General features: G+C 45.9%; 1 protein-coding gene across 1 annotated transcript; it reads right to left on the reverse strand.

Annotated features, from left to right (window-relative positions):
- On the reverse strand, nucleotides 1-27,154 carry FYB2 (FYN binding protein 2). Its single transcript, XM_058808911.1, has 20 exons — nucleotides 27,119-27,154; nucleotides 22,759-23,461; nucleotides 21,292-21,486; nucleotides 20,213-20,246; nucleotides 17,207-17,295; nucleotides 16,422-16,450; nucleotides 15,474-15,505; nucleotides 14,596-14,680; nucleotides 13,685-13,826; nucleotides 11,654-11,774; nucleotides 11,512-11,555; nucleotides 11,163-11,232; nucleotides 8,875-8,958; nucleotides 7,671-7,699; nucleotides 6,827-6,887; nucleotides 6,196-6,294; nucleotides 4,402-4,486; nucleotides 2,395-2,569; nucleotides 1,238-1,271; nucleotides 1-203 (listed from the first exon to the last, which is right to left on the reverse strand). The coding sequence occupies exons 1-20, from the start codon at nucleotides 27,125-27,127 to the stop codon at nucleotides 194-196; spliced, it is 2,130 nt and encodes a 709-aa protein (XP_058664894.1). The 5' UTR covers nucleotides 27,128-27,154; the 3' UTR covers nucleotides 1-193.
- Nucleotides 27,155-27,342: the final 188 nt, after the last annotated feature.

Consider the following 27,342-nt stretch of genomic DNA (forward strand, 5'->3'; position numbering starts at 1 on the left):
GTGAAGTCATGTTATAAATGGCAGGGAAAAAAAAAAAATGGAAACATCTCTTGCACATTAAACAGTGTACAAAACTCCAGCTTTATTTACATTCCCATCACCACCCCACAGCTGACCAACATGGGCTGTCAGGGCTGCAGGAAGCACAGGAGACCTTCAGGGATGCTCCAGGGGAGAGCAGCTCTCAGGGCAGTTAGTACTGTCTGTCTCAAAGAAAAAAAAAAAAAAATAAAGGAATTTTCCCAGCAAGGGCCACCTGGGTAAGAGGAGGCTAATTTCTATGAATTATGCATGAGCATGCAAGGAAATGCTGCAGCAGGGAATTTAAGGGTGTGCTTTGGCAAGGCAAGGCACGAGTGGCCCATGTTTGCAGCAGATGTGGATTAATATGGCATATTAATCCAAGTCAGGAATCTCCAATTTACACAAGTCATGACTGGACAGGGCTTTTTTTAGCTGCAGTTGGACTGGAAACTTGTCCAGCAGCAGAGCAAAACTGGAAATACTTATTTAATATTTCATACTGGCTGTTTACATTAACTCCCCCTGCCTTCAGAAGTTTTAAGTACGTTTCTCCAGCTATCCCTACATAGGAAAGAGAGCAGAATATGTCTCAGAATCTCTGCTGGTCACAGTGACTCTGAGATATGTACAAACTTCTTTTTTCCCAGCCTGGCAGTTGAAGGGGGAGTCAGGATTTTTCTGTTCTCCTTCTCAAGGTTGTTTATTGTTTCTTATCTATAAAATTCTTTCTCTGACCCAATGAAGTCTGTCTGGCAGGTCGGGTTGAGGCACACTGGAGTTATCTTTTATACTAAAAACTACGTGTGCATTATTTACAATAACTTCCCAATACCTATCATCTATGTTAGACAGTGAGTTTCTACTCTAAACCAATCTAAAAATGCCAACATCACCCAGAAGATGGAGGCCAAGAAAAAGAAGGAAAAAGGACAAGGCACACCCAAATTCCTCCACCTTAGGACCCTGAGCCCCCACTCAAAAACCTCAAAAATCTATTTTTCACCCTGTGACAAACTAACTATTATTCTTCTTAAACTTTGTTGACTTGTAATTCTTCATATAAAGGTTGGTAATTGTTTTTAACAAGGGCTAAATCAAAGGCACAGGGATCTTGGGCTCTGTGCCAAGGGCTTGAGCCCTCCAGGGCAGCCAGAGGAATTTCCTGGGTTCTGACAAATGTGCATCATAATAAATAAAAAAAATCAGAGATTACCTGAAGTTCAAGTGTTCCACCAGAACGTATCCATCTGCGGGAGGATGAAAAAGGAAGGGAATTAGCAAAAAGGAAGGGAATTAGCAAAATCCTAATCCTAATCATTAAGAAGCTATGAACCAGCATTAGCCTTTTAAGCAAAAGAAAGAGAGACCCTCCCCCCCTTAATTATATGCTCAACTAAACCCCAACCCCTGATTTTTTATCATGCTCACTTCATGACTCACTTTCTCTTTAATCATCCAGCCCAAACTTTTGTCATTCGTATCAATAAATCCCCCCTCTAACAAACCACTGATCGCTCCAAGCACCACCCCCTGAACCTGACCGTGAACTTCAGCTTCTTTGACCAGTTTTCAAGCCCATCCTTCCTAGGAATCCCACTAATCCTCATCTCAATAACATTCCCAGCCCTCCTACTACCATCCCTGGATAACCGATGAATCACTAACCGACTCTCAACCCTCCAGCTATGGTTTGTTAACCTAGTTACAAAACAACTAATAATACCTCTAGACGAAAAAGGACACAAACAAGCCCTGATTCTAACATCCATCATGATCCTCCTTCTACTCATCAACCTTTTAGGACTATTACCCTACACATTCACCCCAACCACCCAACTATCCATAAACTTGGCTCCAGCCTTCCCTGTATGACTAGCTACCCTCCTTTTAGCATTCAAAAACACATAATCGATTATGTGTGATGCTTTTTATTAAGAGCTCTGGGAATTGGGGTAGTTTTCCACCCAAATCTGATTCCAACCATACATCTGAGATGATCATGCTTTTATACTCTGTCGTTATATAACTTTCCTGTTAATTATTACACTTATATTGTTCTAGTGTATACATAGATTTCAGCTAAACATAGCCCCCTTAAATTTCCAACGTAGTTTCTCATGATTCTTATGATTGTATAATATTTAATTACTAAACAATCATCACATCTAACAATTACATTGTTTATCGTACTGCTTACGCAGGTGCAGTGATCTGAGAAAACACAAAGCCTAACATTTTCAAAGACTATCTTTAACATTTCCCACGGCTCCACTATCACTCCTAACAGGACTGAGCTTCACTAGGCCGTGTGGTGGTTTGGGAGGTGGTTTGGGGGGTGGTTTGTCACCCGGAGCCGGGCTGCAGACTCACATCTGCCCTGGGCGTTGCGGCAGATGACGGCGTGGCCCTGGGCGCCGTGGGCCGTGCCGTGCGTGTCGATGACATCCAGCTGTTCCCCAGCTGTGAGCGGCAGGTCGGCGCGGCGCTGGCTGCGCACCGAGCGCGCGGCGCGGGCCCTGGCGAGCACGCGGATCTCCTCGTGGTACTGCAGGAAAGGACAGGGGTTATTCTGTATCTGTGTGTGCAACCTTCACAGGGTGCTGGGGAGGGAGGGAGGGAGGAGGAGATTTCGGGGTGGGTCGTGAGGCTTTGGGGAGAAAAACCCCAACAACGCCTCTGATGAAGATCCAGATGAGAGCAGTGCGACTGATGCCTTGAAATGGCTACCTAAAACTGAAGCTAGACAAAATTAATAAAATTTGAAGAAATAATATTTGAAGAAATAAAATCTGAAGAAATAAAATCTGAAGAAATAAAATCTGAAGAAATAAAAGTGGGTATTTGTTCCTATGATATTTTATGGAAAATCCCTTTGCTAGGATTTTTCTCTTGAGAAGCCTCAGAAAAGAAATGTGAACAATAATTATCTGATTGCTTGGAATGTGGTTTGGAGGTTGTTTACTAACAGGTGCATCTTTGATTGGTTTTATGTGAATTGTTTTTACTTAATGATTAATCCCAGTCCAGCTGTGTCGGACTCTCTGGTGAGTCACAGGTTTTATTATTCATTCTTGTCTAGCCTTCTGATGGCTCCTTTCTCTTTTTTTAGTATAGTTTTAGTGTATAATTTTCTTTTAATATACTATAATAAATATATTATAATAAATATACTATACTATACTATAATATGCTATACTATACTATAATATGCTATGCTATAATATCATATAATACCATATAATATCATAATAAATCAACCTTCTAAGAACTTAAAGTTAATTCTCATCTCTCACCTCATCCTGGGACTCACAACACCACAACAGGTATTATTGCAGGCCTTCAATAGGTACATGTTGGGCAGTCAGGAGCCTCCTTGAGGCTACACCCAAGATGGACAGTGGTCACATGTTTTTCAGACAATTACAAGTTTGGTCCATTTAAATATCAATTAGTCCTCCAATTACACCCTCAGGTAATTGTGGGAAATGGATTTGTAGACTATTCTCAAAGCCTGACAGAAGGCTCACACAGCATGTAAACCTTGAGAAAAGAAATGCTGACTTAGAAATGCCATGGAATAGGACAGACATTGTTGAGAGAGAAATGGAACTAGGAAAAAGTTTCAAAGGATGGCCTTGCAAATAAGACTAAATACTTTTGGAGAAATAGAACTATGAAAGATGCACTGTAGTAAGACCCATGAGGGGTAATTTTAGATGATTGGCTTCAAGGCATTTACAGCATGGTGTGGCAAAAGCTGATAGGCCAAAAAACACTTATAATATATTGTAGTTAGGAAGTAGCTGGCTTCTGATAGTGATGAAGTGAATTATAACAGTTGTATTGTCTCACCCTTCACATGAGACTGAAAATGAAATAAAAGTTTTTAAAACACCTCTCAGTTGTCCATCTCTGGGTCAGAAAAGGGCTTAATCTGACAAATTGGTGCCCCATGTGAGGAGATAACTCAGCACCAGTTTGCTCCCCCTCAATTCACTTTTGTCTGTACTTCTCTGGGCCAGAGGCAGTAAGGTGTCCTTGAAAATCCGGCCTAGAGGGATTGTTTTGTCTGACCAAAATGTGAACACAGTTAACTGATGCTTTATATGGAGTTTAGAGTCATACACTAGTGCAGTACAGGATTTGAAAATATAACAGTTAAACCCTAATACATCAGCTGAGGACCAAGAAGGTGCCACCAGGTGTCTTTTAAGCAAACCACAGAGCTGCTTTTCTCCTCTAGACACCCCAGATCAGATGAGAAGGCAACAGGTCAGGGGAAAACTTCCCCAGCACAGCTGAGGACCAACAACATGAGTAGTTTAAACAAGCCACAGAGCTGCTTTCCTCCCCTGACACAGCTAGAAAGACACTCACCATAAATGTCTCTCTAAACAACTTCTCTTCTTTGTCCATCTTCTTGCTCTTTTCTTCACTGCTCTTCTTGAATTTGAAGATATTTCTGCAACAAGAGAGAGAGACACACATACATTTACATTTCTGAGCTGCATTTAAATAACTCCTGGCACATCTGAAATTGCAACCCAGAGCCTGATTCCAGCCTTGTCTGCAAGGAACTCTTGGAATAGCAAAGCACACAAAGTTCACATCCCTATTTCTCAGAAAAGGGTGAATAGACAACTCAAGTTTAGTGAGGCACAACTTGAGCCATTTTCTATCTCCATTTGGGATAATTTTTTTTTCTTTGTTCTGTAAGCAGCGTGGGAGCAAATAAACTCTCTATTGAGTGTTTCAAATCAGCCCCATTTTTATGGAAGTCAACAATTCACTTTTCCCCCAGCAGTTTGTCTCCTTCTGGTTTTATTTACACTCAGAAATTAAGGGTCCCCAGATAACTCTCATCCTGAGTCACTTATGGAAGTGGGGCTTGACACAGCTCTCCAGATTTTCTTTGGGATTTTTAGCACACAGAGGAGAAAGTGCCCCAAACAGACATTTATATGCCATTGTAAAGTGGAAAACAAGTTCTTATAACCCACTAAAACGGAGTGGGGCATTTCCTGCATATGGGGATGCCACTCTTTCTGACACACAAAATTACAGCTGCAGCATTCATTTTAAAACTAAGGAAACAAACACCAAACAAAAAAAACCCCACCCATTTGTAATAAATTATTAATCCTTGGCTCATTTTGATGCACTTAAAATTAAAGAGGAAGGGAAACAAGAGCTGAAATTAGGGACTTTTAAGCTGTGAAGAGATTCCTCCTTGGGCAGCACCTGTGATCAATAAAGGAAGGTTGAAATTGCATGGACTTTGTGTTGGTCTGTAAAGTTACACCTGAGACTCTGCACAGCACAACCAGTGGTGCTCAAGCAGCCCCAAGCAGGAACTCTGTGGTGAGAACCCAAAAATGGGTCTCTGACTTACATTCAAATTCCCGGGTATTAGGTAATGAAAAAGGTCATTGTGATGCACGTTTTTGTGGTCTAAAAGGGAAAGGAAATCCCTCACCTCCATGTGAATTTTTGCAGCACAAAGAACAAAAAAAAAAAAAAAAAAAAAAAAAAAAAAAAAAAACCAAAAAAACCCAAAAGAACAAAAAAAAAAAAAACAAAAAAACACTTGCTTTTATGCACAAATGGCACACAAGAGTCAATGAATTCAGCCCAACTAATCAATACTCTAAAATACAAGGCTCTTGCCAAAATCCTAGCATCTTACAATCATAGAATGGTTTCACCTCCTGCCATGGTCAGGGACATTTTTCATTATCCCAGGGTGCTCCAAGCCCTGTCCAGCCTGGTCTTGGACTCTTCCAGGGATCCAGGGGCAGCCACAGCTTCTCTGGACAATCTGTGCCAGGGCCTCACCACCCTCATAGGGAGGAAGTCCTTCCAAAAATCTAATCTAAATCTACTAAAATAGCAAAAAGGAGCCAAATATGTAGGAAGTAACAACTTTTGGCTCAGCTCAGTGGAAAGTCATGACAAAACTTCAGGATAAGACCTTTGGGTATCCTCCCCTTATGCTCAGCTCAGATCCAAGGGTTTGCTTCACCCTTGAGATATTTTCTGCAAAGACTCCTGAAATCCTGGACTATCAACCAGGACAAAATTCCTGTGCAATCAGGGACATCCTGCTCCTGAAAGCACTCAGAGATGTGCACAAATTCAGACAAAATGGGAGCACAGAATGCAAATCAAGACCTTTCCACGCTGTCGATGTCGATGCTTTTCCTCTTGTCCTTGTACTCTTTCGCCACCCGAAGTTTTGGCATCCGGACTCTGTACTTGTCATCCTTCCCTCTGAGAGGAGCAGACAGGCAGGAATTCAGGTTTTTCCCAGCAGATTGTGTCCCCTCCCCAGATCCCTGTGTGCCTACAGAGCCTGGATTTTTCTCCATCTCCCCCCCACACCCTGCACTGAAATGCAAACACTTGCTGTGATTTACACCAGCACGCGCAGCCACCGCAGTCATCTGGCAGCAAGACACCAGGACATGCTGTTCCTATTAAAAGTAATTTTTCTGGCAGGGAGCCTGCCAGGACAGGGCTGATAATCGGGTCTGGGAGATGGAGTTTTCCTTCCTTAGGAAAAAGATCAGATTTTTCACGTGTTTCAGGGAGCTGCTCTCTCCTTTTCACGTCTCTGGCGCTAACTGGGTAACAGATCCTGCCAAATTAAACACACACAGGGAGGGCACCTGGACTGTCTCCAGAGGACTGAATCCCAACCAGATCATGACCCTCAGTGGGTTACAGTACCAGGCACAGGTTTGTGCCAGGAGGAAAATCTCCTTGGCTTGAGGACAACCCCAGGACAGAGCACCCTCCTCACCTGGTCTCTCTCTGCTCCACCTCGACATCATCATACACGTTGTCCTCCTGGGACACAGTTGCTGTCAACCAAAATGCAGGACAGAAAATGATTAGAAGATGTCCCTCTGAGCCTGGTACTCCAAATAATCTATTGCAGAGGAAAACTGGGGCTGCTGCTTGTTGCTCAACCCAAAGGGGCCAAGGAAACGCAAAAGGAACCTCGGAGCTCCCAAACACCCAGCAAAGGTCCAGCACAAGGAATGATGCTTGGGTTGGTTAGTTGTGTTTGTGGGCAGTTTTCTGCATGGGTTTGGCCATCCAGCTCCATGGCTGGAGCAGGAGCAGCAGCAAAGCCCCAGGTTTGCACTGCAGCCAGCCCAGGCAGTGCTCCCAACACAAGGACTTGGGTATGTTCACTCCAATGTTCAACTTCTCAGGGTTGAGGTTGTGTCCACTCTCTTTATGTAAAGGAACTTGACTCTCCAGCAGGCAGGAATAAAGAGTTTTACAAAGAGTAAGCCTCTTTGTAAAGTGGAATTAATTTTTTTTTTTTTAAGCTAGAGTACCATGGGCTCACACACCACTGCCAGCAGCAGCTCTGCATGGGTAAGTGTTTCACACTTTACCTTCCTGGATATACCCAAATCTGCAGGAGGAATCCTCTTCTTTAAAGCTAAACCACCCAAAAATGAACAAAACCCCCACTCTCAAATGAAACACAAATCTCTCTCAAGTCTTCAAAGCTACCTCTGCCACAATACATGATTTTCAGACAGGCACAGTGTACCAGGCTGATGGTACAAAACATTTGGCTCTTCAAACCCACACAAATCCCCAGGAGTCAGGTACAGGTATGTGCTTACCTAAATTTGGTACTGAAATGGAAACCAGTCTGTGGATAGAAAAAAGGCTTTTAGAAACAAATCTGCACATCAGCAATGCCCAAAAAGCCACAAGGAGCCCCAAAAAGCTGTCAGTGATGCTGCTGAAGAGACAGAGACAGGTCGAGGGCTCCACGGTACCAACAGCATTTCCCAAAATTATATCCCTTGCTAAACAAGCACTTCCAGCAATAAGAGCCACATGTTTATCAAGCAGGAAAGGTCTACACTGCATCCAAAGAACAGTCCAAACTCCTGCTGCCCTTCTCAACAGCAAGGGGATTGCTGGACAATTGGAATTTTTAGTCAGTGGCAATTCCTTCCTGTAAGTCTGCCAACATCAGGGGTTGTCCAAGAATTTAAAGGTGACAATTCTGTAGATATCTAAGATTATTTCAGGAGCTTTAAGGGCTCTTTGAAACAGGAGAATGGCACAATATCAGGTGGGTCTTTCCCTATTATGATATTTGTATTTGAAGGAGCTGCTGGAGGGCATCTTACGTGAAAAGGTTTGTAGGGAAAACCTTCCTGACATGAAAGAGGAAATGTTTAACCTGGAATTCCCAAAGAAATAAGAAAAGGAACCATTTTCCTGGAGTTCAGACAGCACAGGAGGAGGCAGCAGTGGAGGACAGGATCTGCAGGTTCTGCACACCTGAGGAAAAGGCAATTTCCCTGGAAACTTATGGGCGGTTTTGCATATTAGAATACCCAAAAAGGCACTGTAGGAAGTTATACCATATTTCCCACCCTGTTAGAATGAAAACTCACTGTTAAACTTCTCCAGCAGATGCTCTTGGCTCTGAATGGAACTTGGAATAAAACCCCAGATCAACAAGGCTGTCCCCGATCCTGGCAGCAGGGATCACCTTCCTACATTCCCCTGTGCACCTTGTGCCATGCTGAGGCATCAGAAAGGTACCAAAAGCACAGAAAATCTATGAAAACCTGGAAACTGCTGTAGGACCAGCTCCAGGAGATTCCTGATGCTATAGATTCTGGAGAAGCTGCACAGATGGACCATTGGCCATAGTAGCTCCTAGTGAGTTGATAGAAGCACTTTTGGCCTATGTTTCCAAAAAAATATCTGTATTCCTTACTCCTAGAACTCCTGCTCTCCAATAATTGCCAGGAGGAATGCTCAGGTTTGAAGGGGGAAGGGATGGGACCACCAGCATTTTCTTACCTTAGGTTGTCCTTGAGCCTGAAATTGTTCAGCTTCAACTTTTCTATCTTAAACAGGTTTCCAAATCTCTTTTGTTTTTCTGTTCTGTCCAAAAGAGAAACAGCTTTTAAATTAAAAGGGACAGAAGGTGCAGAAGCAGCCCCAGAGATTCTGGGAGCAGGGAAAGGAAGGGCAGCAGACCCTGGACCTCAGCTCAGAAGAAGAATTTAAGCGTTAACAGCATCATATGGATCACAGATTCACTGGGATCAGCACCAGCACAGCAAAAGTTGCTTAATAATTAAGTCCAAGCTGATATCTTTGCTTAGCTTTAAACTTTTCTGTGTTAATTGAAGCTGTTCTTCTCTGACCCAACAACTAGTGGGTGATCCAGGCTATCTTTGGAGTGAAAACTCGTGAGGAAAGGGCAGCATTGCCCAGAAGCATTGCAGAGACCTTTGAAGGGGACATCAAGGGCACCTTCTGGGCCACCCTCCATCACACATTTCCATTGTGTGTGTGTCCTTGAGGAGGATGGTCCAAGGCACACACTTCTCTCTGAAGTTTACAAAGGGCTGCAAATCTACACTGCAATTTTCCTGTAAAGTATCTGCAGGCAGCCCAGGTCCTCCCCTGGGGGTCATTACCCTGCACAAGGACCATTAAAAACCTTTTATGTGTCTCAGCACACTTAATCCTGCCCGTGGGATCAATAGAGAGATCACAGAAAGGCTGGTTTGGGGATTAGGACCCTGCCCTCTGAAACCTCTGAATTTGGTCCCAAATGACCTTGAAATTCCTCTGCAGCCCCAGCAAGATGCTCTGCTCCCTTTGTGAGTCAACCAGAGAGTTTAATTTCTGCATCCATGCGCAGGGGGGTGAAGAAGAGGCAGGGATGTTCTTGCCAGGGGAGGGGATGTGCCTGATCCATGTGGGAACACCTTTCCCTTGGGATGAAGGAGCTGCTGCTCCCCCACCACGCGACTCCCATGGACAATTTGCAGAGAAATGACACTTCCTTTGTCGCAGACATATTTTCATTAAAAATCCTTTCCTTAGGATTTTTTCCTCCTGAGAAGCTGAGAGGCCTCAGGAACAAAATATAAATAATGGTTATCTGCATCTGTGATTGGTCTCATGTGGTTGTTTCTAATTAATGGCCAATCACAGGTGGCTCAGACAGAGAGCAGAGCCACAAACCTTTGTGATCATTCTTTCTTTTTCTGTTCTTAGCTTAACTAGCCTTTTGTGATGAAACCTTTTCTTCTATTCTTTTAGTATAGTTTTAATGTAATACATATCATAAAACAATTAAATCAAGCCTTCTGAAACATGGAGTCAGATCCTCGTCTCTTCCCTCATCCTGAGACCCCTGTGAACACCGTCACATTTCCTTCTTTTAATAACCATCCTGCCACCTCCAGGGGGTTCAGCTTTCCCTTTTCCCTCCCTCTCTCTGTCACACACAGGCTGGGCTGGGATGCAGATGCAGGCCAGTGCAAGCTCCTCATCCATAAGGGAAAAGCAGATGTTCAGCAACACCTTGTTATTCCTCCCACCCTGCTGCTCAGGAGAGAGCCACCAGATGCACTCCAAGCAATCCTGTGCAACAGATGCCTTTCCCAAAGGCAGCCTCTGTTCCTTTCAAAGGCAAATTTTTACTGCACGAGGGTAGGGAACCACACAAAACACAACTAAAATTCACCTTACACCTCCTAATCCATTTGGGAAGCTCAGGCAGCGCATAAACCAGAGGCTGCAAAACTCATTGGTTTTATAACACACCCCATGGAAAGCAAATATCTTGAGAGGCTACATAAAAAATGAGCTGCTTGCAGGTTAGTTACAGCACATCAGGTTCTTCTGCAGCCTTCTGTGATCTCAAATGTGAGCATTTTGTCCTGTTTGTCCCTCGAGCATCCCCTCTTTTGGCACACACAAAAAAGGTGCAGCCAATTCTCAGCTACGGCTGAGCAACACTTGGGATGAGGAGAAGGCAAGTGAGGCTGTGCTGTTGATGCAGGAATGGGTCTGGGAGGGCAGCACTTCCAAAGGATGGAGGGTGTTACAGGAAGAAAAATCCCCCTCACTGCTCTGGGATTTAATTTTGGTAATGGCTTTTTGCTCCCAAAGTGTTAGCCAAAGGGGAAAGAGGGAGGAAGACGGGAAGAAACCCACCCACACAACAGCTTTCTGCAGCTGAGTCAGGGAAAAAAATAAAGAAAAAGGCTTGCAGCCAGTACCTGGCATGTGAGATCAAGTCTGAATGGCCGGAATTTCAAAGGACAAGCTAAGAAATTGCAACTTACTCTGGTTTTGCAGGGTTATCACCCCCAATCTCAACATCTTCATATGTTTCCTCGTAGCTGTTTCCTGAAACTTAAAACCAAGGCATGCCATTAGGACAAGTTCAGTAGCAATAAGGTGAGGTTTGCTGGACAAATTGCACCCAGACCTTTACACTTCACTCTTCAGGGCTGCTCAAATGAATTCCATGCTAGACATGTATGCTACTCCCCACTGGTTTTAATGGGAATTCAGAGCAACCCAGCCAGGAGGAGACACTGGAGATGCTGAAAGTGAAACAAAACCATTCCCAGCATCTCCCAGGGACCAGCCCAAATTAAAAGCAGCTTCTGATTGAGCTTCCCCACTTACTGCTGTCTGAAGTGAAGGAACTGGAGGCATCTGAGCCGTGGCTGCTGGAAGACACAAGTGTGACATGGGGGAATGCTGCAGGAGGGATTTTAAATGACATTTCCTAGGCACAGGCACTGCAAGAGCCCAGGGCCACACTCACAGTCTGTCCTGCAGCTCCTCAACATCATCATAGATGTCCTCTGGGGCCTGCAGACACTGCCCAGGGCTTTGGCCCAAGGCTGATCCTTCTGGCTTTGGAGCACCAATACCCATGCTGTGGCCTGGAAATGAGATTATAAATAAATACATGAAATAAATAAATGAAATAAATTATAAAGAAATGAAATAAATTAAAAATAAATGAAATAAACCTTTCCTTTAGGAGCTTTTCTGAGGAACACATCTCAGAGAAAGGAAAACTGTTGAGGGTAACACCACAAATAAGAGCCTGCAAATATATTTTCCATTCCAGGAAATTCTCTGGTCTGAGACACTTCAAGAAACAAAAGTGAACAATTTTCAAAGTTTGTAGCTTTAAAAGTCGTAAAAATATTTTATGTTTTAAGAACTTAATATGCCTGTCGATTTTTTCAATTGTGGCAACTCCGACCCAAATCTTCCTCACCTAAAAGCATCCAAGAGATTATTTTTGGATCTCAAGGGAGGGATTGGAGGGAGAGCTTGGCATGGTTGGTGGAAATGTTAAGAACCAAATAATGAACCATTCCATTGGAATCCACCTGTAAATCAACACCTTGGGAAGGACCCAAGGAGGATGAGCACCCCTGGGATGGATTTCACTGAGGGCTGGAATCAGGCCTGGGAGTTTCACCTCATGAGGTGAGAAACAGATTATTCCTGCAGAACTCCTAAGTGGCAATGTCAGAACGTTAAAATTGACTTGAGAGAGTTGGAGCAATGCAGAAATGCGGCCACAAAAATAAAAGCAGACAGTGTTTGTAAATGAGCAAGGGGAGTGCTCCAGGCCAGGCTGGGCAGGGCTTGGAGCACCTGGGACAGTGGAAGGTGGCAGGGGGTGCAAGGAGAGGAACAATGAAATGGTTTTTGTCATTTATTTATAATATATTTTATTTATTTATAGTATATTTCATTTATTTATAATTTATTTCAGCTCCCTCCAACCCAAACCATTCTGATTCATGCAATGCATCTTGCTGGACACAGGCACCACCTCAGCATGGTCCAGCTAAAGACCAAAACTTCTGCAAAACATCCAAGTTCAGCCGGCCAAGTGGTGGACCAAACAGTTCTCCAAATCAGCCTCTCTGTTGGAGCAGGAGGCTCACCAGGAGCACTTTTGGGGAAAAAAAAAATCCCAGCAGAAATTACCTCCAGCTGTTCAAAGGTCAAGCAAACTAGCAAGATCTTTTACAGAAACAGACACCAACCAAACCAGAAAATTATTATGAGGTGATTTAAAATAATAATAACAAATAAAAAAAGAAATACCTGAGAACCACACCAATAAAAATAACCACGGTCACAGTCAATTTACACTTTCTCCTTCACACTCCTGGTCTGCCTAGAGCCCAACAGAGCCACTTTTCTCTCTTTCATCTCTGAAATGCTCCCATATCACACCAGTGGCTCGCAGAGCTTGTGCATAACAGGACCATGAACATTTACAGCTGAAGTTGTGCTTGCAGAGGGGATGTGATTTGGTTTAATTGTGCAGCTGAGGGGCCTTTCAGCATCTCTGGCCACTGCCTCAGAGCATCCTGAGAGAAAGGAGCCCAAAGTCAGCCTGGCACCACGAGGAGATGGAGCAAGGGGATCCTCACCCTTCACAGCCAGGCACAGAGGGAGGCTTCAGGCTCTCACCCTGCTCATTTCCACCCCAAGGCTTGGCCAGCCCCTTGTCTGAGAGCCCATAAATGATGAGGAGCAGAGGAGATGGGTTTCAGCTCTCACGGATAAGGGCAATCTGCTAGGAAAACAAACACCTCGGCCGGGGCCGCGCAGATGGTTAACCAGCTTAGGAAGCTGCTTGCACAGCCAAAATAAATGATCCACACCAGAACACAAACGCTCAGGCAACCTTTTGACCCGGTTTAACTAAACTGGTTCAAGAGTTGCATCCAAATTTAACATTCCCACATGGAAGAGACATTTGGGCGGCAGATGGGGCTGGGGACTGGGGAAACGCTCGGTGGTGCAAGGAGATACTCACAGTGCTGTGCTCTGTCTCTTGCCAGCCCTGGTGGGGTTGGATACGTTGCATTTTGGGGACTGGTCACATCCTGCTTCCCTCGCAGAACCTTCAGCCCAGCTCTGCCATCTGCCTTGGGAGACATGTACTCATTTCCACCTGTCTGGGGTCCAACGTTGGGTTTGGTCAGTGCAGCCCTCAGAAACAGCTTTCTAATGTATATTTCTATTACACATCCATGCATCCATAAGAATATCAATTATCTGTGGACTTAAAACAGTTTCATGTCACAGACGTTTTTATGAAAATCTTTTCCTTAGGATTTTTCTTCCTGAGAAGCTGAGAGGCCTCAGGAACAAAATGTAAACAATGGTTATCTGCTGCTGTGGAATGCAACAGGTGCATCTGTGATTGGTCTCATGTGGTTGTTTCTAACTTATGGCCAATCACACTCAGCTGGCTCAGAGAGAGAGTCTGAGCCACAAACCTTTGTTATTCACTCCTTTCTATTCTATTCTTAGCTAGCTTTCTGATGAAATCCCTTCTTCTATTCTTTTAGTATAGTTTTAATGTATATTTATATGATATTTTTATAATATAATATAATATATATAATAATAAAATAATAATATTATATATATTAAAATAATTATATATAATAAAATAATAAATCAAACTTTCTGAAACATGGAGTCAGATCCTCATCTCTTCCCTCATCCTGGGACCCCTGTGAACACTGTCACAGTTTCACACCCTTCCCCATCAACCTTTCAGGCTGAAGCAGTGCAGTGATGGACAAGCAAGAGAGAAGGTGAAAACTTAGGCTCAAGTTTCCCAAAACATTTCCCCAACTTTTTCCCAAACAGAGTGAGGACAGAAGGAGAAGAGACATCCTATAATAATCATTAAAATTAACCTCAAGGGTACAATACCTCAAACATTTTGTTCTCCTCCAGTTTTGCTCTTCCATCACTTGGTTTTCCCTCTTTTTCATCCTCTGTCAGAGCTCTTTCTGGACTGAAACGTTCAGAAATGAGAGAGATCTCAGACACCTCAGCACAGTCACAAACACACTGCCTTGTGACAGTGCCCAAACAAGCAGCTCATTTTCTCTCTGAATGAGGGAGATGCCCAAATGACCACCAGTAAAGTGAGGCAAATCCCAATCCAAGGGCCAGTGGTCGCTCAGGGATAATACAAATAATTCTTGGAAGAGACACAAATTAATATTTTTGTTTCCCACAGCTGGAAAGGACAAAACAGATCCATTTGTGGCAGCACCTGGATCACACAATGTGCCTCTTACCACATTGAGATTTAGGCCAGAAGAAACAGCAACAGGATGCAGAACTTGATACCTTTTTTCTCCACAATTCCTACAAAAGTGACCCCTTTTTATCACATAACTCTTCAATCACCAACAAAAAACCCAGCCTTCAGACAGTGACCATAAACACACACCACAAGGAGCTCGAAGTGGGACATTTGTAGGGTGAAATTCAGAATGGACCTTGCCTTGCCTTGGACCTAGGACCAGGTGCCTCAGTTTGAGAGCCTCATAACTCTCCCTGTTTAGAGGTTTCAGTAGGAATAGAGAGTGCAATTTTTTACAATCTTCCTGCCAGATATGTTTTAGAATGAAAACAATCTTAGAAACCACGAGTGCTGGCAAAGAAAAGCATCATCTCTGCTGTCTTGGTCATGAAATATATGAAATTTCTTTATATTTACTGAGTGTTACAATATTCAATTCCTACCCCTAATCAGTTGTGGGGCTAGAAGAAGTTTGAGGGAGAGGAAAGGAAATTACCTGGATTTGGCAAAGGGGAAAATCTTCTGTTTCTAGAATAAAGCAGAGGAAAGCCTTCAGCCACTGTGCTTTTCTCAGCAGTCAAGCTTTCATACAAGCCCTCAGCTGTCAACCAGCATTTAAAGAAATATTTCTTTAGAAAGCCCAGAAGTATTTTATGTTTGGAATAGTCATCAGAAAAGGATATTTCATGTCCTTTGCAGGACAGGGAATGCACATATTGACAAACTATCCAGGGATAGTAAAACAGTGCTGGGGTTGGACCAATGGAGCTACTGGTCAGCATGGAAGCTATTACAGAAAGGAGAGGAGGAGGAAGTTTTTAAAATTTAAATAAAGATTTCCCAGCCTGCCATAAAGTGAGACTGCAGCCAAGCCAGAGAACCTCTGTGCAAATCACACAGAGATAAATATGTTTGGGAAGCTGGGCTATTTCCCAGGCAGTGGGATGGCTTTGCAAGCCAGGACGTGAAACTGGAGTCTGACATTTCCCCAAGAGTTCCAGCAGGGCCAGAACTGATGGCCAGGACGTGGACACCTCCTGGCATGGGGTGATGAGCTCTCCAAGTGTGCTGCCAAGCCAAGCAGCCTGGCTCAGTTTTGCTTTTACATCCTCACAGAGGGATCACCAGCACGAGCTCACCCCTGGCAGGAAATTCCAGAACATTGCAGTGGATTTTTTTCCTCCAAAAACTCACATTCTTGATATTGGTGCTTAACACTTAGTCTACTACCAACATCCATCCAGGTGGTGTTATCACTTCCTTGCATTTCTGCAGTGGAAATCAAGGGGGCTGACTCTTCCCACTGGTATGTTTGGGAACTTCATTAGTCTTTGTGTCCCCTCTGCAATTTCTTATTTGTTTTTTGAGAGTCTTCACAGACAGCACGCAGAGAAATTCTTGGCAGGTAAGAAATGCAGATATTAGAAGTTTTCAAGACGCTTACCTTGTGTTTTTGAGGCTCTGCCTTAGGTGCTAGGAAAGATATTTATGAACAGATATTAATTTTTAGCCCATGTTAAAGTCACTGCACTTTTAGGTTCAAAACTCAGCTTCAGCTGGGATGCTCAGCATGCAGGCACACATTCCCCATGTCCTACAGATCCTCCCTCTATTTGAGCATTGGTTTGCATGCAGGGGGCTGCAGCCCCAAGCCTGACTGGCCACATTTTCAGGGATCTGTGAAATCCCAGGGGGATGTGGCATTTCCCCCACAAGGGACCTGCTTGGCTCCTTTCCCTCTGGGAGACAAAACCTGTGCACGTGGCAGAAATTACCTTCCCAAAGCTCCCATAACTTCCCAAACCTTCCAAACACTGGAAAATGTAAAAGCAGAGCAGTGGCACCTTTGATAGAGAAAATTATACTGGGAAAAATATTGATGGACCTGGAAAAATCTCCTAGTCTGTGCCCTTCTGTTACCAAGAAGATGCTGAGGCTTGCCTCTCTATCTTCTTTTTATTGTCTTCTACATAGGTCATGTCTTATGATATTCCCCACTGAGTTTTACCATAAGCATCATTTTACCCCCAAAATTTTAACATTTTTTGTCATTGCCCCTGAGTCCTCACATTGCAGAGGGGGACAGGACACTCATACCTCTTCTCCCAGACCACTGTGCAGCTGCTTTTCTCAACAAAAACCTGTATTATTCCCTATTATTTCCTATTTTAAAGGCTTTTTTCCCCAGCTAGCACATAATTCACCTCCCAGTGCTGCCTTTCAAAGTACCTTCAATGACACTCAAGGTTGTGGCATCCCCAGACTGATTCAGGTACATTGGGGCTTCTTCATAATTATTCTGCTCTTCAAGCTGAGCACTGAGAAGATGAAAAAGAGAGAAAATATTTTTTTTTCTTGTCCCTTTTAGTAGTATGAAAAAAAGAGTCATCTTAAGGACAAGGAAATCAAGAGCTTTGATAGTGAGCCTACAAAAAAGCAAGGTGAAATCAGGGATTCCTCAGAGGGAGAGGAGACCTGTGGCACATGCAGGGCTCAGCTGAACCTTCCCACTGCTCATCCTTTGGGAGGCCAGGCTGCATTCCGAGGGCTCAAAGCACATCAGGAGACTTACCACCAGGGTTAGAGCCTCCTGCCTACAGCAATCCTTCAAGTAGAAATAGAAAAAAACCCCAAAACCCAGAAAACAAAACAAGGAAATCGAAGCGCAGCATTTTTCAAGCCTACTCCGGTACTTTGAAATTGATAAGCATTCTCAGTTGAACTCTTTGGCACGTGGGCTCTCATGGAAAGGATCATTTAAAGGTGCTGCTCCTGAGCTTATCAAGCCACGCACTCCATGCCAGCACTGTGAGTGGCACGTGCCAGCCACAGGTGGAAGGGAAGCACCACAGCTCCAGCATCCCACAGCCCCGGTGCTGGGCTCCCCAGCCCCAGTTCCCTTCTCCCCATTCTCCTTTTTCCTTTCCCCCTCCAGAAATTCATGTTAGTGCCATTTGGGAGCAGATGGAGGGGTAAAACCCCAGCATTTCTGAATTACCCAGGTGAATCCACCGGCCCTTCCCCTCCGCCCACAGTGAGGGAGTTTTTGGCATTTTAGGAATGCACCAGGAAGCAGCAAAAGCACAAGACACGGCTTGTAACACACGTGGGGGACAGGGTAAGGTGGGGAAAGAGCAGAAGGGAGAATTCTAGCAGGAACTTCCTCCTTGTAGCTGTAAAAACCCTCAGGGAGGGTCTGTTTTTCCTGGAATCACCTTGCTGTCAGCACTCAGCTTCAACAGAGAAAGGACTAAGGGGAAACCAGAGCACAAGGAACAAGAAATTCAAGGTGCACTTTGACAGCAGTGAAATCAGAGAAGGAAAAGCCCCTGAAGTCAAGCAGGAGGCTGTGCTGATGGCAGGGGTGTCCCCTGCAGCCCCCAGCCACCCTTGTGTCCCACAGGGCGCTCCTCATGCCACACAGCCCAGGAATTGTCAGCACCAGAAACTGTGCCAGGGGGTCTCCAAGAGACCAGACTCCATTCCAGGTGAGGCTTCAAGGAGGGGAATTCCTGTCCCCAAACTGCTGTTATTTTGCTTTTATGCCGGAGTTGTTTAATTAATTCCCCCTGTTATCACACAGTTAATATTTAACAAGCGACCTACTGTAAGGACCATATCACAAGTGTTGGAGCAGGACAGCTAGCCCTGCTGCATTGCATTGCCAGAACAGCTTTGGAGGAGGTTATTTTTTGACCAGTTCTCTTCTGACAAGCACAGGTTAAAAGTTAACACCAGCCCACACTGGCAGGGGCACCTCATGATGTCAAGAACAACTTGCTGTGATAGCTGGAGGAGTTGTTTGAGCACAGAAAGTATTTTAAGAATTCCCCTCTCTTTGCTTTGGTGCAGCTGATCCATTTCCCCTTTCCACACCTACAACAAAACGTGTGTGAATATTTTCCCCCACTTTTGCTGTTCTTGTTGTATAAACCCCAGGTTGCTGCACAGCCACAAGTCAGAGACCAGAAAAAGACAGGATCTCCCTGCATACAAAAAATAATTGTGTCTGCAGGAGTTTTGAGCTGCTTCAAACTCAAGTGATTTTGGACCACCACCCAGTAAGAATGTCACTTCAGCAGGTAGAGGCTGAAGGGTGAAGGAGAGCAGTGGCTCCTGTGCCCTGGCTGTGCTGGCTGCACAAACACAGCATCACAGAATTGTGCGGAAATAAAAATTCCTTTGCTGCTGGCAAAGAAACCCTCAACACCTTCTGGCTATGCCAGGGCTTTGTTTCAGCAACAACAGTTTCCAAAAGCATTTCTGTTCTAAAAACACAAAAGTTGAGTACACAGCAAACAGGAAGCAAAAATCATACACAGGGTGGGGGTGATGACTGCAACTAAAGCAGTGACAGAATTCTACTCCCCACCAGCTAAACCAGACCTAAAGACATGGATATGGCTCTCCACGAGGCATTAAGAGCCCAAAAGAGAAAAGAAGGACGAAGTTTTCTCCATTAGGAGAGGGCCCTGCCAGCCAGCTTTGAGCTTGCCATGTAGCTCCATCACACACAGAATCCTAGAATGGGTTGGGAAGGAGCCTCAAAGATGATCCAGTTCCAAACCCTCCCTCTCCCACAAGCAGGGACACCTTCCAATAGATCAGGTTGCTCAGGATCCCATCCAGCCTGGCCTTGCACTCTTCCCCTTCCTTGAGCAGCCCCTGGAGCAAGCTGCTCATCCAGGATGGGCCATTCCCTCCAGGCTGAAGGGAAATGGGATGGGGATGCTCCCATTGACGCCTCAGGTTTTAGCTTTTCTATTTTTCAGACTCTGTGCTGCTTTAGTGTGTGGGTCTGAGCTTCATGTTAAGTGTTGGTGAGCTCTGTGCACAGAGCAGGGGCACAAAACAATTCCTGCTCCAGCTGGGCACCAAGGACAAATGACCCAAATCTCAGCCCAGGAGCACAAACACCGTGGGCTGGAGAGAGAAAAACAAGCAGGGTGGGACTGCCTGGGCTAAAGCTGGAATGGGACAATGAACTGCAAGGTGCAAATGGAGCAGAGCTGATCCCAGGGACAGAGCCCGTGCCCGCTCGTGCATTTTGGGGCCATTTTGGTTCATCTTGGGTGCAGCCCTGGCTGGGCTCTGGTGCTGCCCAAGGTGCATCCATGGAGGAGACCCTTTCAATAAATCCCTGCTTTATTCTGGAACTCTGTCCAGCCTCTAGATCAATCTTCACAGGGCATCCCCATCCCCTGTGAGGCACACCTTGCCTCTGCCCATGCTCACCTTTCAGGGGTCAGGTAATCCTCTTCTGCAGCAGCTGCACACAAAGAACAGAGGATTAGTGATGGAAGGCAAGCACAGAATCCTCCAGAGCACACGGGAGGGGTGACAGGGACAGCCCTTCCAGGGACAGCCCTTCCTGCTGCACACCAAGGCAGCCATGACACAGCACTGCCAGCACAAACGGGGCACCTGCCTCTGTTCATTTGGCATTATTATTTCACATTTCCCGCCTACAACCTCAGGCTTTCTAGAGATAGATAATATTGGGAGGGCATGGAGATGATGGCATATAACTAGTTCCCCCCATCAGATTAATATATTTAGAAAAGTCAAGCTAGAAAATAGTTTCAATGAAAAACTCTTTCCTTCTCATTTTTATCAAAGCCAGGGCACACCAATAAGAGCTGGCACTGTAAAGCCAAAGAGCTTTAGCACAGCCCTTCTTACAAAAGCAGCTCCCTTTGAATTCATCAAAAGTTGTGCCTAAAGATCTGGCTGTAATTAAGGCTGTATCTATAAAGAAACACCACTTAGCAGCTTACTAAGTGTTCCAGAATATTCTACTATGCGACATCAATAGGCTTTTATTATGGGAAACTGAACTTTTGCATTTCTTGATGTCGGAACGCTTAACGACATTGCCCTTTGTTGTATTTAAAACAGAAGTGGGGGGGATTAGCAGACTGTTCCCTAACAATTTTATTGTGCCTTCCCACAGTTGTGCGCTCCAGAGTGGAGGCATTTCCCATTGAAGGGGAGTGATAAAGATCAGCTGGGCTCACAGGCACTGCTGCTGCTGCTTTACAGCCAGCTGTAAACTGCTCTCAGCACGCTGCACTTGGGAGGGAACCGGGTTTCTGGAAAACCAGATCCCTTCTCCAGATTAAGAGCAAAAATCGGCCCCACTGAAACTGCTGGGCTCTCGTTAATGCTTGAGGAGGAAGTTATAAACGAGTAACAATGTCTGATTTCTGTGCGCTGGAAATCAGCTGTCAATAAACTGCTCGTTTTAATTCATTTTCTATAAAACATATCTGGGGGGGGAAAAAGACTAAATATCTCTTATAAATATGTCTTACTTGTTTCATTTCCTCTGTGCAGCAAAGGCATGGTGCTTTGGAAAGCACTGAGATCAACCTTTGGGGGTCTTGGAGGCTTCCCAGGGGCAGGGCCCAGGGATGCAGCTGAAGGCAGAGGTTTAATCCTTGGCCACTTGCTCCCAGGGCTGTAATTCCATTTTCCTGCTCCAGGCTGGCAGAAGGGAGGTTCTGATTCTGCTCCAGAGAAGCACAAGGACAGGCAGCAATTAGCCCTGATTTAAGCAAAAATCCACACAGGACCATTAGCTGTTGTACTGACATTTCTAATCAGCTCTGCTTCCTCCATTACCACGGTACCAGAATGGCACAACAAATGGAAAGGCCCATTTTTACAGATTTTTACCACATGAACCATGCTGGGGTCTCAGCTCTCGACAGCTCCCTTCCTCTGGATTGTAAAATACCAGCCCAATTTTCTGTGCTGGTAACAGTTTAATCCAGCAGGATTTAGGGCTGTGGCTATTTGCAGCGCTCAGTCCAGGTGAGGTGGCTTTCCAGGGTAAACAAAGACTTAGGGTTTTCAGTGCCCCATCACCGAGCAAGGGGAGCTTCACAGCCTCTGAGTTTCCCAGCATCAGTTTCTCTAAGAAATGTATTCTCAGATCTTAAATATGACCTTTGGCAAACCTGGGAGGGTGCAGAGGTGGTGGTGGTGATTCAGGTTTAAGCTCTTTTAATTAGAATTAAAGTGTCTTTTTAGACCAGCCTTTCAACGTGTGTGAAGTCACATTTACCTTGGGATTGCAAATGGTCAAGGCACACCAAAACTAAGATGGTTTCCTGTCCTCAGTTTTCATCCTTCTCTCAAAATATAGGCAATTTCTTAAGTGATTTTTTAAAATAATTTCTTGGATATGGGGAATCCTCCTCTTCCCCAAGCAGAGCAGCAGTTTGAGACCCATTTCTTGCCTCCAGAGCAAGCACAGAGCATTCCAATGGGCCAGCCTGGCCTCTTGTTTGAGGGTCCCAACCCTCAGGAGCTTTTCCCTCCTGCTGCTGCATCCTGCACTTCCAGATCACCTGTGCACTCATCTATTTCTACATTCAGTGTTAAGAATACACCTTTCCATACCAGCCTTTCACATCTGTGTGAAGTCACATTTACCTTGGGATTGCAAATGGCCAAGGCACACCAAAAACTAAGATGGTCTCCTGTCCTCAATCTTCATCCTACTCTCAATATATGGGTAATTTCTTAGAGTGAGTTTTTAAAATAAATGTTGGATATGGGGAATCCTCCCCTTACCCAAGAAGAGCAGCAGTTTGAGACCCATTTCTTTCCTCCAGAGCAAGTACAGAGCATTCCAATGGGCCAGCCTGGCCTGTTGTTTGAGGATCCCAACCCTCAGGATGCAGAGCCTCTGCTGCTGCCATACCCTGCACTTCCAGATCACCTATACACTCATGTATTTCTACATTCAGTGTCAAGAATGCACCTTTCCATACCTTTGTGGAGCTGAGGTGGCTCTCTGGGTGCACGATAACCGGGCAGGCAGAACGCAGGTGCCACCACACCCTCAGCAGCTGCTCCATCAGAGCTCCTGTGTCCTCTGGGAGCCTGAGGAAGGACTGTCCCTCTGCCATGCACAGCATCCTTCCTCTGGGCACGCCACTCCAGCACAGGGGAGCTCCCAGAGGCTGCCATCCTGGCACTGCCTGATGCAGCAGGAGCTGAGCTGGCCGCCCGATGTGTTGGACTTGTTTTCTCCTTGCGGGATAAAGTCTCTTCCCAGATCTGTAGGACGTGCTGGAAAGAATCCGGGAGCTGAGGGTCTTCTGGAGTTGTTTGGCTTGATCCTTGCTGGTCAGTGGCACAGGGGAGCAGAGGCTTTTCTGAGCTGCTCTTGGGAGGACCCAGCCCTTTCTCTGAGGTGCTGTCCTTGTGCTCCTTGCTGTGCCCCATCCGCTCCCTGTCACCCCCAGGCTGTGCCAAGGGGCTGTGCTGGGTGAGCACAGGGGGCTGGGAGGTGGGATGGGCAGGTCTGGACACTTTCACCTCTCTCTTAGGCAGGGGCAGAGGGCTGGAGGTGTTCCCTGCAGAGCCAGGTTTGGGGGCAATCTCCTTGGGAGGTTTCTTCTCCGGCATGTTGGCCGAGTTGGAGTCATTCTGAAATCTTGCTCGGAGGGCTTTGAAATCAGTCACACCTTCCTGGGTGAGGGGAGAGAGGAGAGCACAGAGCAGCTGCTTACAGAGGTGGCAACATGCAATTTAAACAGTCATCCTGTTTTCAGAGAGAAACAGGCTGCACACTCAGCCTTGGTCACCAAGGACATGTCAATCCCGGTGAAAATTTAAAAGCAGCAGAGGAGAATTTGCTCTTTCAAAGGATCCTCCAAAGACTCACAAATCACTTCTGGTGAAGACAAAAGAGCTGAAAGCAGGGGGGAAATGCAGGAGCATAGCATGGAAAGCAAGCAGGAGCAGCGTGGCCAGGGGAAATGCCTCCTTCTCCCCAGTGATGGAGAATTTCCCTCGGGAGGATCTGGCAAACCCTGAATTGAATGTTAAAGCTTTCCTGGCAGGGGTGCTGCAGTCCTGTTTATACACCTGCTGGGTATGAAAGCTGCACTATATTTCCAGTACACAAACACCAAACAGGGGAGAGGCCAGTGCTGCTGCAGAGATGCCCAATCCATCCCCACCCTCCTTGAGAAAACTCCACCGTGAGAAGAGAAGCACCAAATATCCTCCTTGGTGCTGCACTCCTAATAACCTCTGGGACAAAATGCTCTTCCTCCAGGGTGCTGGTTCAGCTCAGGGTCCCTCAGGTCACCCAGGGCTCTTTGGGTGCCTCTCCCCTTGCCTTTAACGCCACTCCAGGAAGCAGAACACACCTAACCCGAAAAAAGCATCTCCCAGTGTGGGTGACGGATACTGGCCACGACACTCAGCTCCTCTCCCACACAGTTACCAGACCCCAGGTTCTTGAAGAAAAGCAGCAAGTCAGTGACAGTGCAGTTTAAAAGGGCACTTAGAGAACATTTTGTTTCAGTCCCTCACTCCCCTGCATCCCACGCTGGAGAAAAGGGAGCACAAGTTTTTGCCTGCAGTGCTGTGGCTTAAATTCAGCCCTGAACTGAACTGGGGAGAAAATATGAAGAAAAATTTATGAGCTACTTAAGTCCTTGAACTGCTCTATAACTTTTTATATGCCATGATTACATTAGGTGCTCTGCTCTGGCAGCTCAGTTCAGCACAAGGCTTCACGAGAACCTGTCTAATGAGGAAATTGGAAAAAATTATCTAGGACAGAACTTCGTTATTCTGAAAAAAGCTCCAGCCTTAAGTGTTAAGACAGAACAGATGAATAGCATACTGAGGTTTTATTGCATTTAATTGCACGATTTATTAAACACTGACAATTTCTCTTGAATAACCCCTTTCACTGACTTTATTACTTTCACAGGGTAGTACATGATGTAAAGAACCAGCCCTTGGGGGAGAGGTTTGAATTGCTCCAATTATATTTCATATTAGTGGTCAGCAGCCTGATGCTGTGTGAGCTGCCCAGACAGGCTAATCTAGCAGAGAGCCTTGGGAATGGGAGCTTCCAGAGGCACACGGAGGATGAATCAGGTTTAGGGGGAAAAAAAAATTGAAAAAAAAATCCCTCCAGTGATGCCAGACAGGAAATAAAGCAGCGAGGTGCCCTAATGCAATTGCAGGGAGCTGTAGCACGTGCTGCAGCAGTGGTTGAAGAGTTCAGAGCTGTTTACCTCCCCACGCTGATTTTCTTTACTGGAGGAAACAATTCCTCAACAGTGCCCTCAGAGACAAAGAAAAGAGAAAGGAGAAGAACCTGATTGTCTCAGTGTGCCTCAGGTGAGGCAGACACAGGGATTTTGGTCAGGCCTCTCCCTGGCACTGTCTGTGATAGAAGTGGGCTGTGACAGTCAGGAGCTTGGCTGCTTAATTAAAGTGGGATGGATAGGAGCTTTCCTTTCTCTCCCTCCTCAAATTGTTATTCTTCTTGCCTTGAAATGGCATCTTCAGCTGATTTGGCTAATTAAGAGGGAGATTATCTGTGCTCAATGCTCTCTCAGGGCCCCTTACTAGGATGTGGTTCCCCCAGAGTGCAGCCTGATGGATGCTCACAGAAAAAGGGACAAGTATGGCCCCAAACACAGAGAACTGCTGGGGTTAAATTGCCACCTCCTGCACACCCACACCCAGCTGGGCAATCCATCCCTCCCCAAAAAATCTCCTGCAAATGCTGCTTGCTTGCACAGGGCTGAGCTTAGCCAGACCCTCCAAGGTGCAGTGAGTTCTCCCAGTCTCTGCAGGGATAATTCTCCATCAGAGCTGGGGCTGTTTCAAACCACAAAGCCATCCAAGCAGCTCTCCTGTTTGATCCACACACCTTCAGGGAGATGCTCAGCCTAAACACAGAGCTGGGCAGGTCACACGTGGAGCCCCAGGGTCCCAGGGAGGGCTCAGGTCCCCTGAAAATCAGAGCAGCTGACGAGCAGGGAGAATAAACTCGTAAATTTAAAGGCCTGCCAAAAGCTCACAATGTGCATTACAGATACATCTGGCCAAATAATTGACTGTGAATAATGCTACGTTTGGCAAAAGCCCCTGCAAAGATGAGAGGGGAAGAGAGAGAAAAAAGGAAACAAACTTCCACTGGCCGGAAAGCTGTGAGGAGTCAGGGGACAGAAGCATTACAGAGTCAGGGGGCACAGAAACTTTCCATATTTGCTCCCTAAAAATAAAGTGCTCTCCTAACATCAAGATCAGCCTAGGAAACAGAATAAAGCTCAGCTTAAGCCTGTGATAAGGGTGGCTTTTAGAAGGAGCACCAGCAGGAGGTTTGTGCTGATAGTTTGGATTAAACAAAAGGAATCTGAATTGCAAAATCCCAGAATGGTTTGGATTGCAAAGGACTTTAAAGACCAATTTGTTCCAACCCCCTGCCATGAGCACACCCAACACTGACCAGGTTGCTCCAAGCCCTGTCCAATCTGGCCTGGGACATTTCCAGGGATGGGGCAGCCCCAGCTTCTCTGGGCAGCCTGTGCCAGGGCCTCTCCACCCTCCAAGTGAAGAATTTCTTCCCAATATCTGATCTAACCCTGCCCTCTGTCAGTTTGAAGCCATCCCTCTTATCCTGTCATTCCAGGGCTTTGTCAGAAGCTCCCCTGCAGCTCCTTCAGGTACTGAAATGCTGCAATAAAGTCCCCCCAAAGCCTTCTCTTCTCAATTAATTAACTAAATTGAACTAATCCTCATTAGTTTCCTGCAGCTGCTTTTCTAAAAGGAATCAACCCAGGAAAATAAACCCCATTCAAGACGTGGCACGCCGGACAGCCGAGAGGAAGCACTGCCTGTTCCCCTGCTGGAATTTCTCTGGCTTGCTCCATCCTTTATCTTGATTGCCCAGGGAGCTGTGGTGGGTAAATGTTTAATCTGTGCTGCCCTCTGCCCTGGCGTGGCACTGCTGGAGCCAGGCCAGGCACCCCGGGCAGGCTGAGCAGAGCAGAGCACACTGCAGATACCATCGACTCATTAACCACCAGCTTCTCCCAAAATAAACCAATACACCCAACTCAGCTTTTTGTTACAGCAAGAGGCACAACTGCAGTGTCAGAGTGAGAGGGGAAGAAAGCAGCGCTGGGAGCCCCTTTTTGGGGCAGCAAAGCAGTTTTTGTGTGGTCTGCACACAGAGCAATGAGAGCACACCTCACTCCCAGGATAAACAGCTCCATGGAGAGAACAGCCCCAAGCCATGGCTCAGCAGCAGAAAACCGAGCAGAAATCCTTCCCCCGGGCCAGCTGCACAAGAGACAGAGCCCCAGCAGTTACCAGGTCCATCCCTCGCTGCTCCAGGCCAGCTCCAGGGTTCATTCAGCCCAGCATGCTCCGTGTGCCCTCCTGCTCTGCTGCTCTGCTCCAGTGCAGCCAGCCCAGCCCAGCCCAGCCCAGGCGGAGCCAGCCCCAAACACCAAACACACCTGGGCTGAGCCTGGCTCTGCCCCCGGGGCGGGGAGAGCCTCACCTGGGCTGGGCTGAGCCGAGCCTGCCCAGCA

Source organism: Ammospiza caudacuta, chromosome 7 (genome assembly GCF_027887145.1).
Source record: "Ammospiza caudacuta isolate bAmmCau1 chromosome 7, bAmmCau1.pri, whole genome shotgun sequence".
NCBI classification, from domain to species: Eukaryota; Metazoa; Chordata; class Aves; order Passeriformes; family Passerellidae; genus Ammospiza; species Ammospiza caudacuta.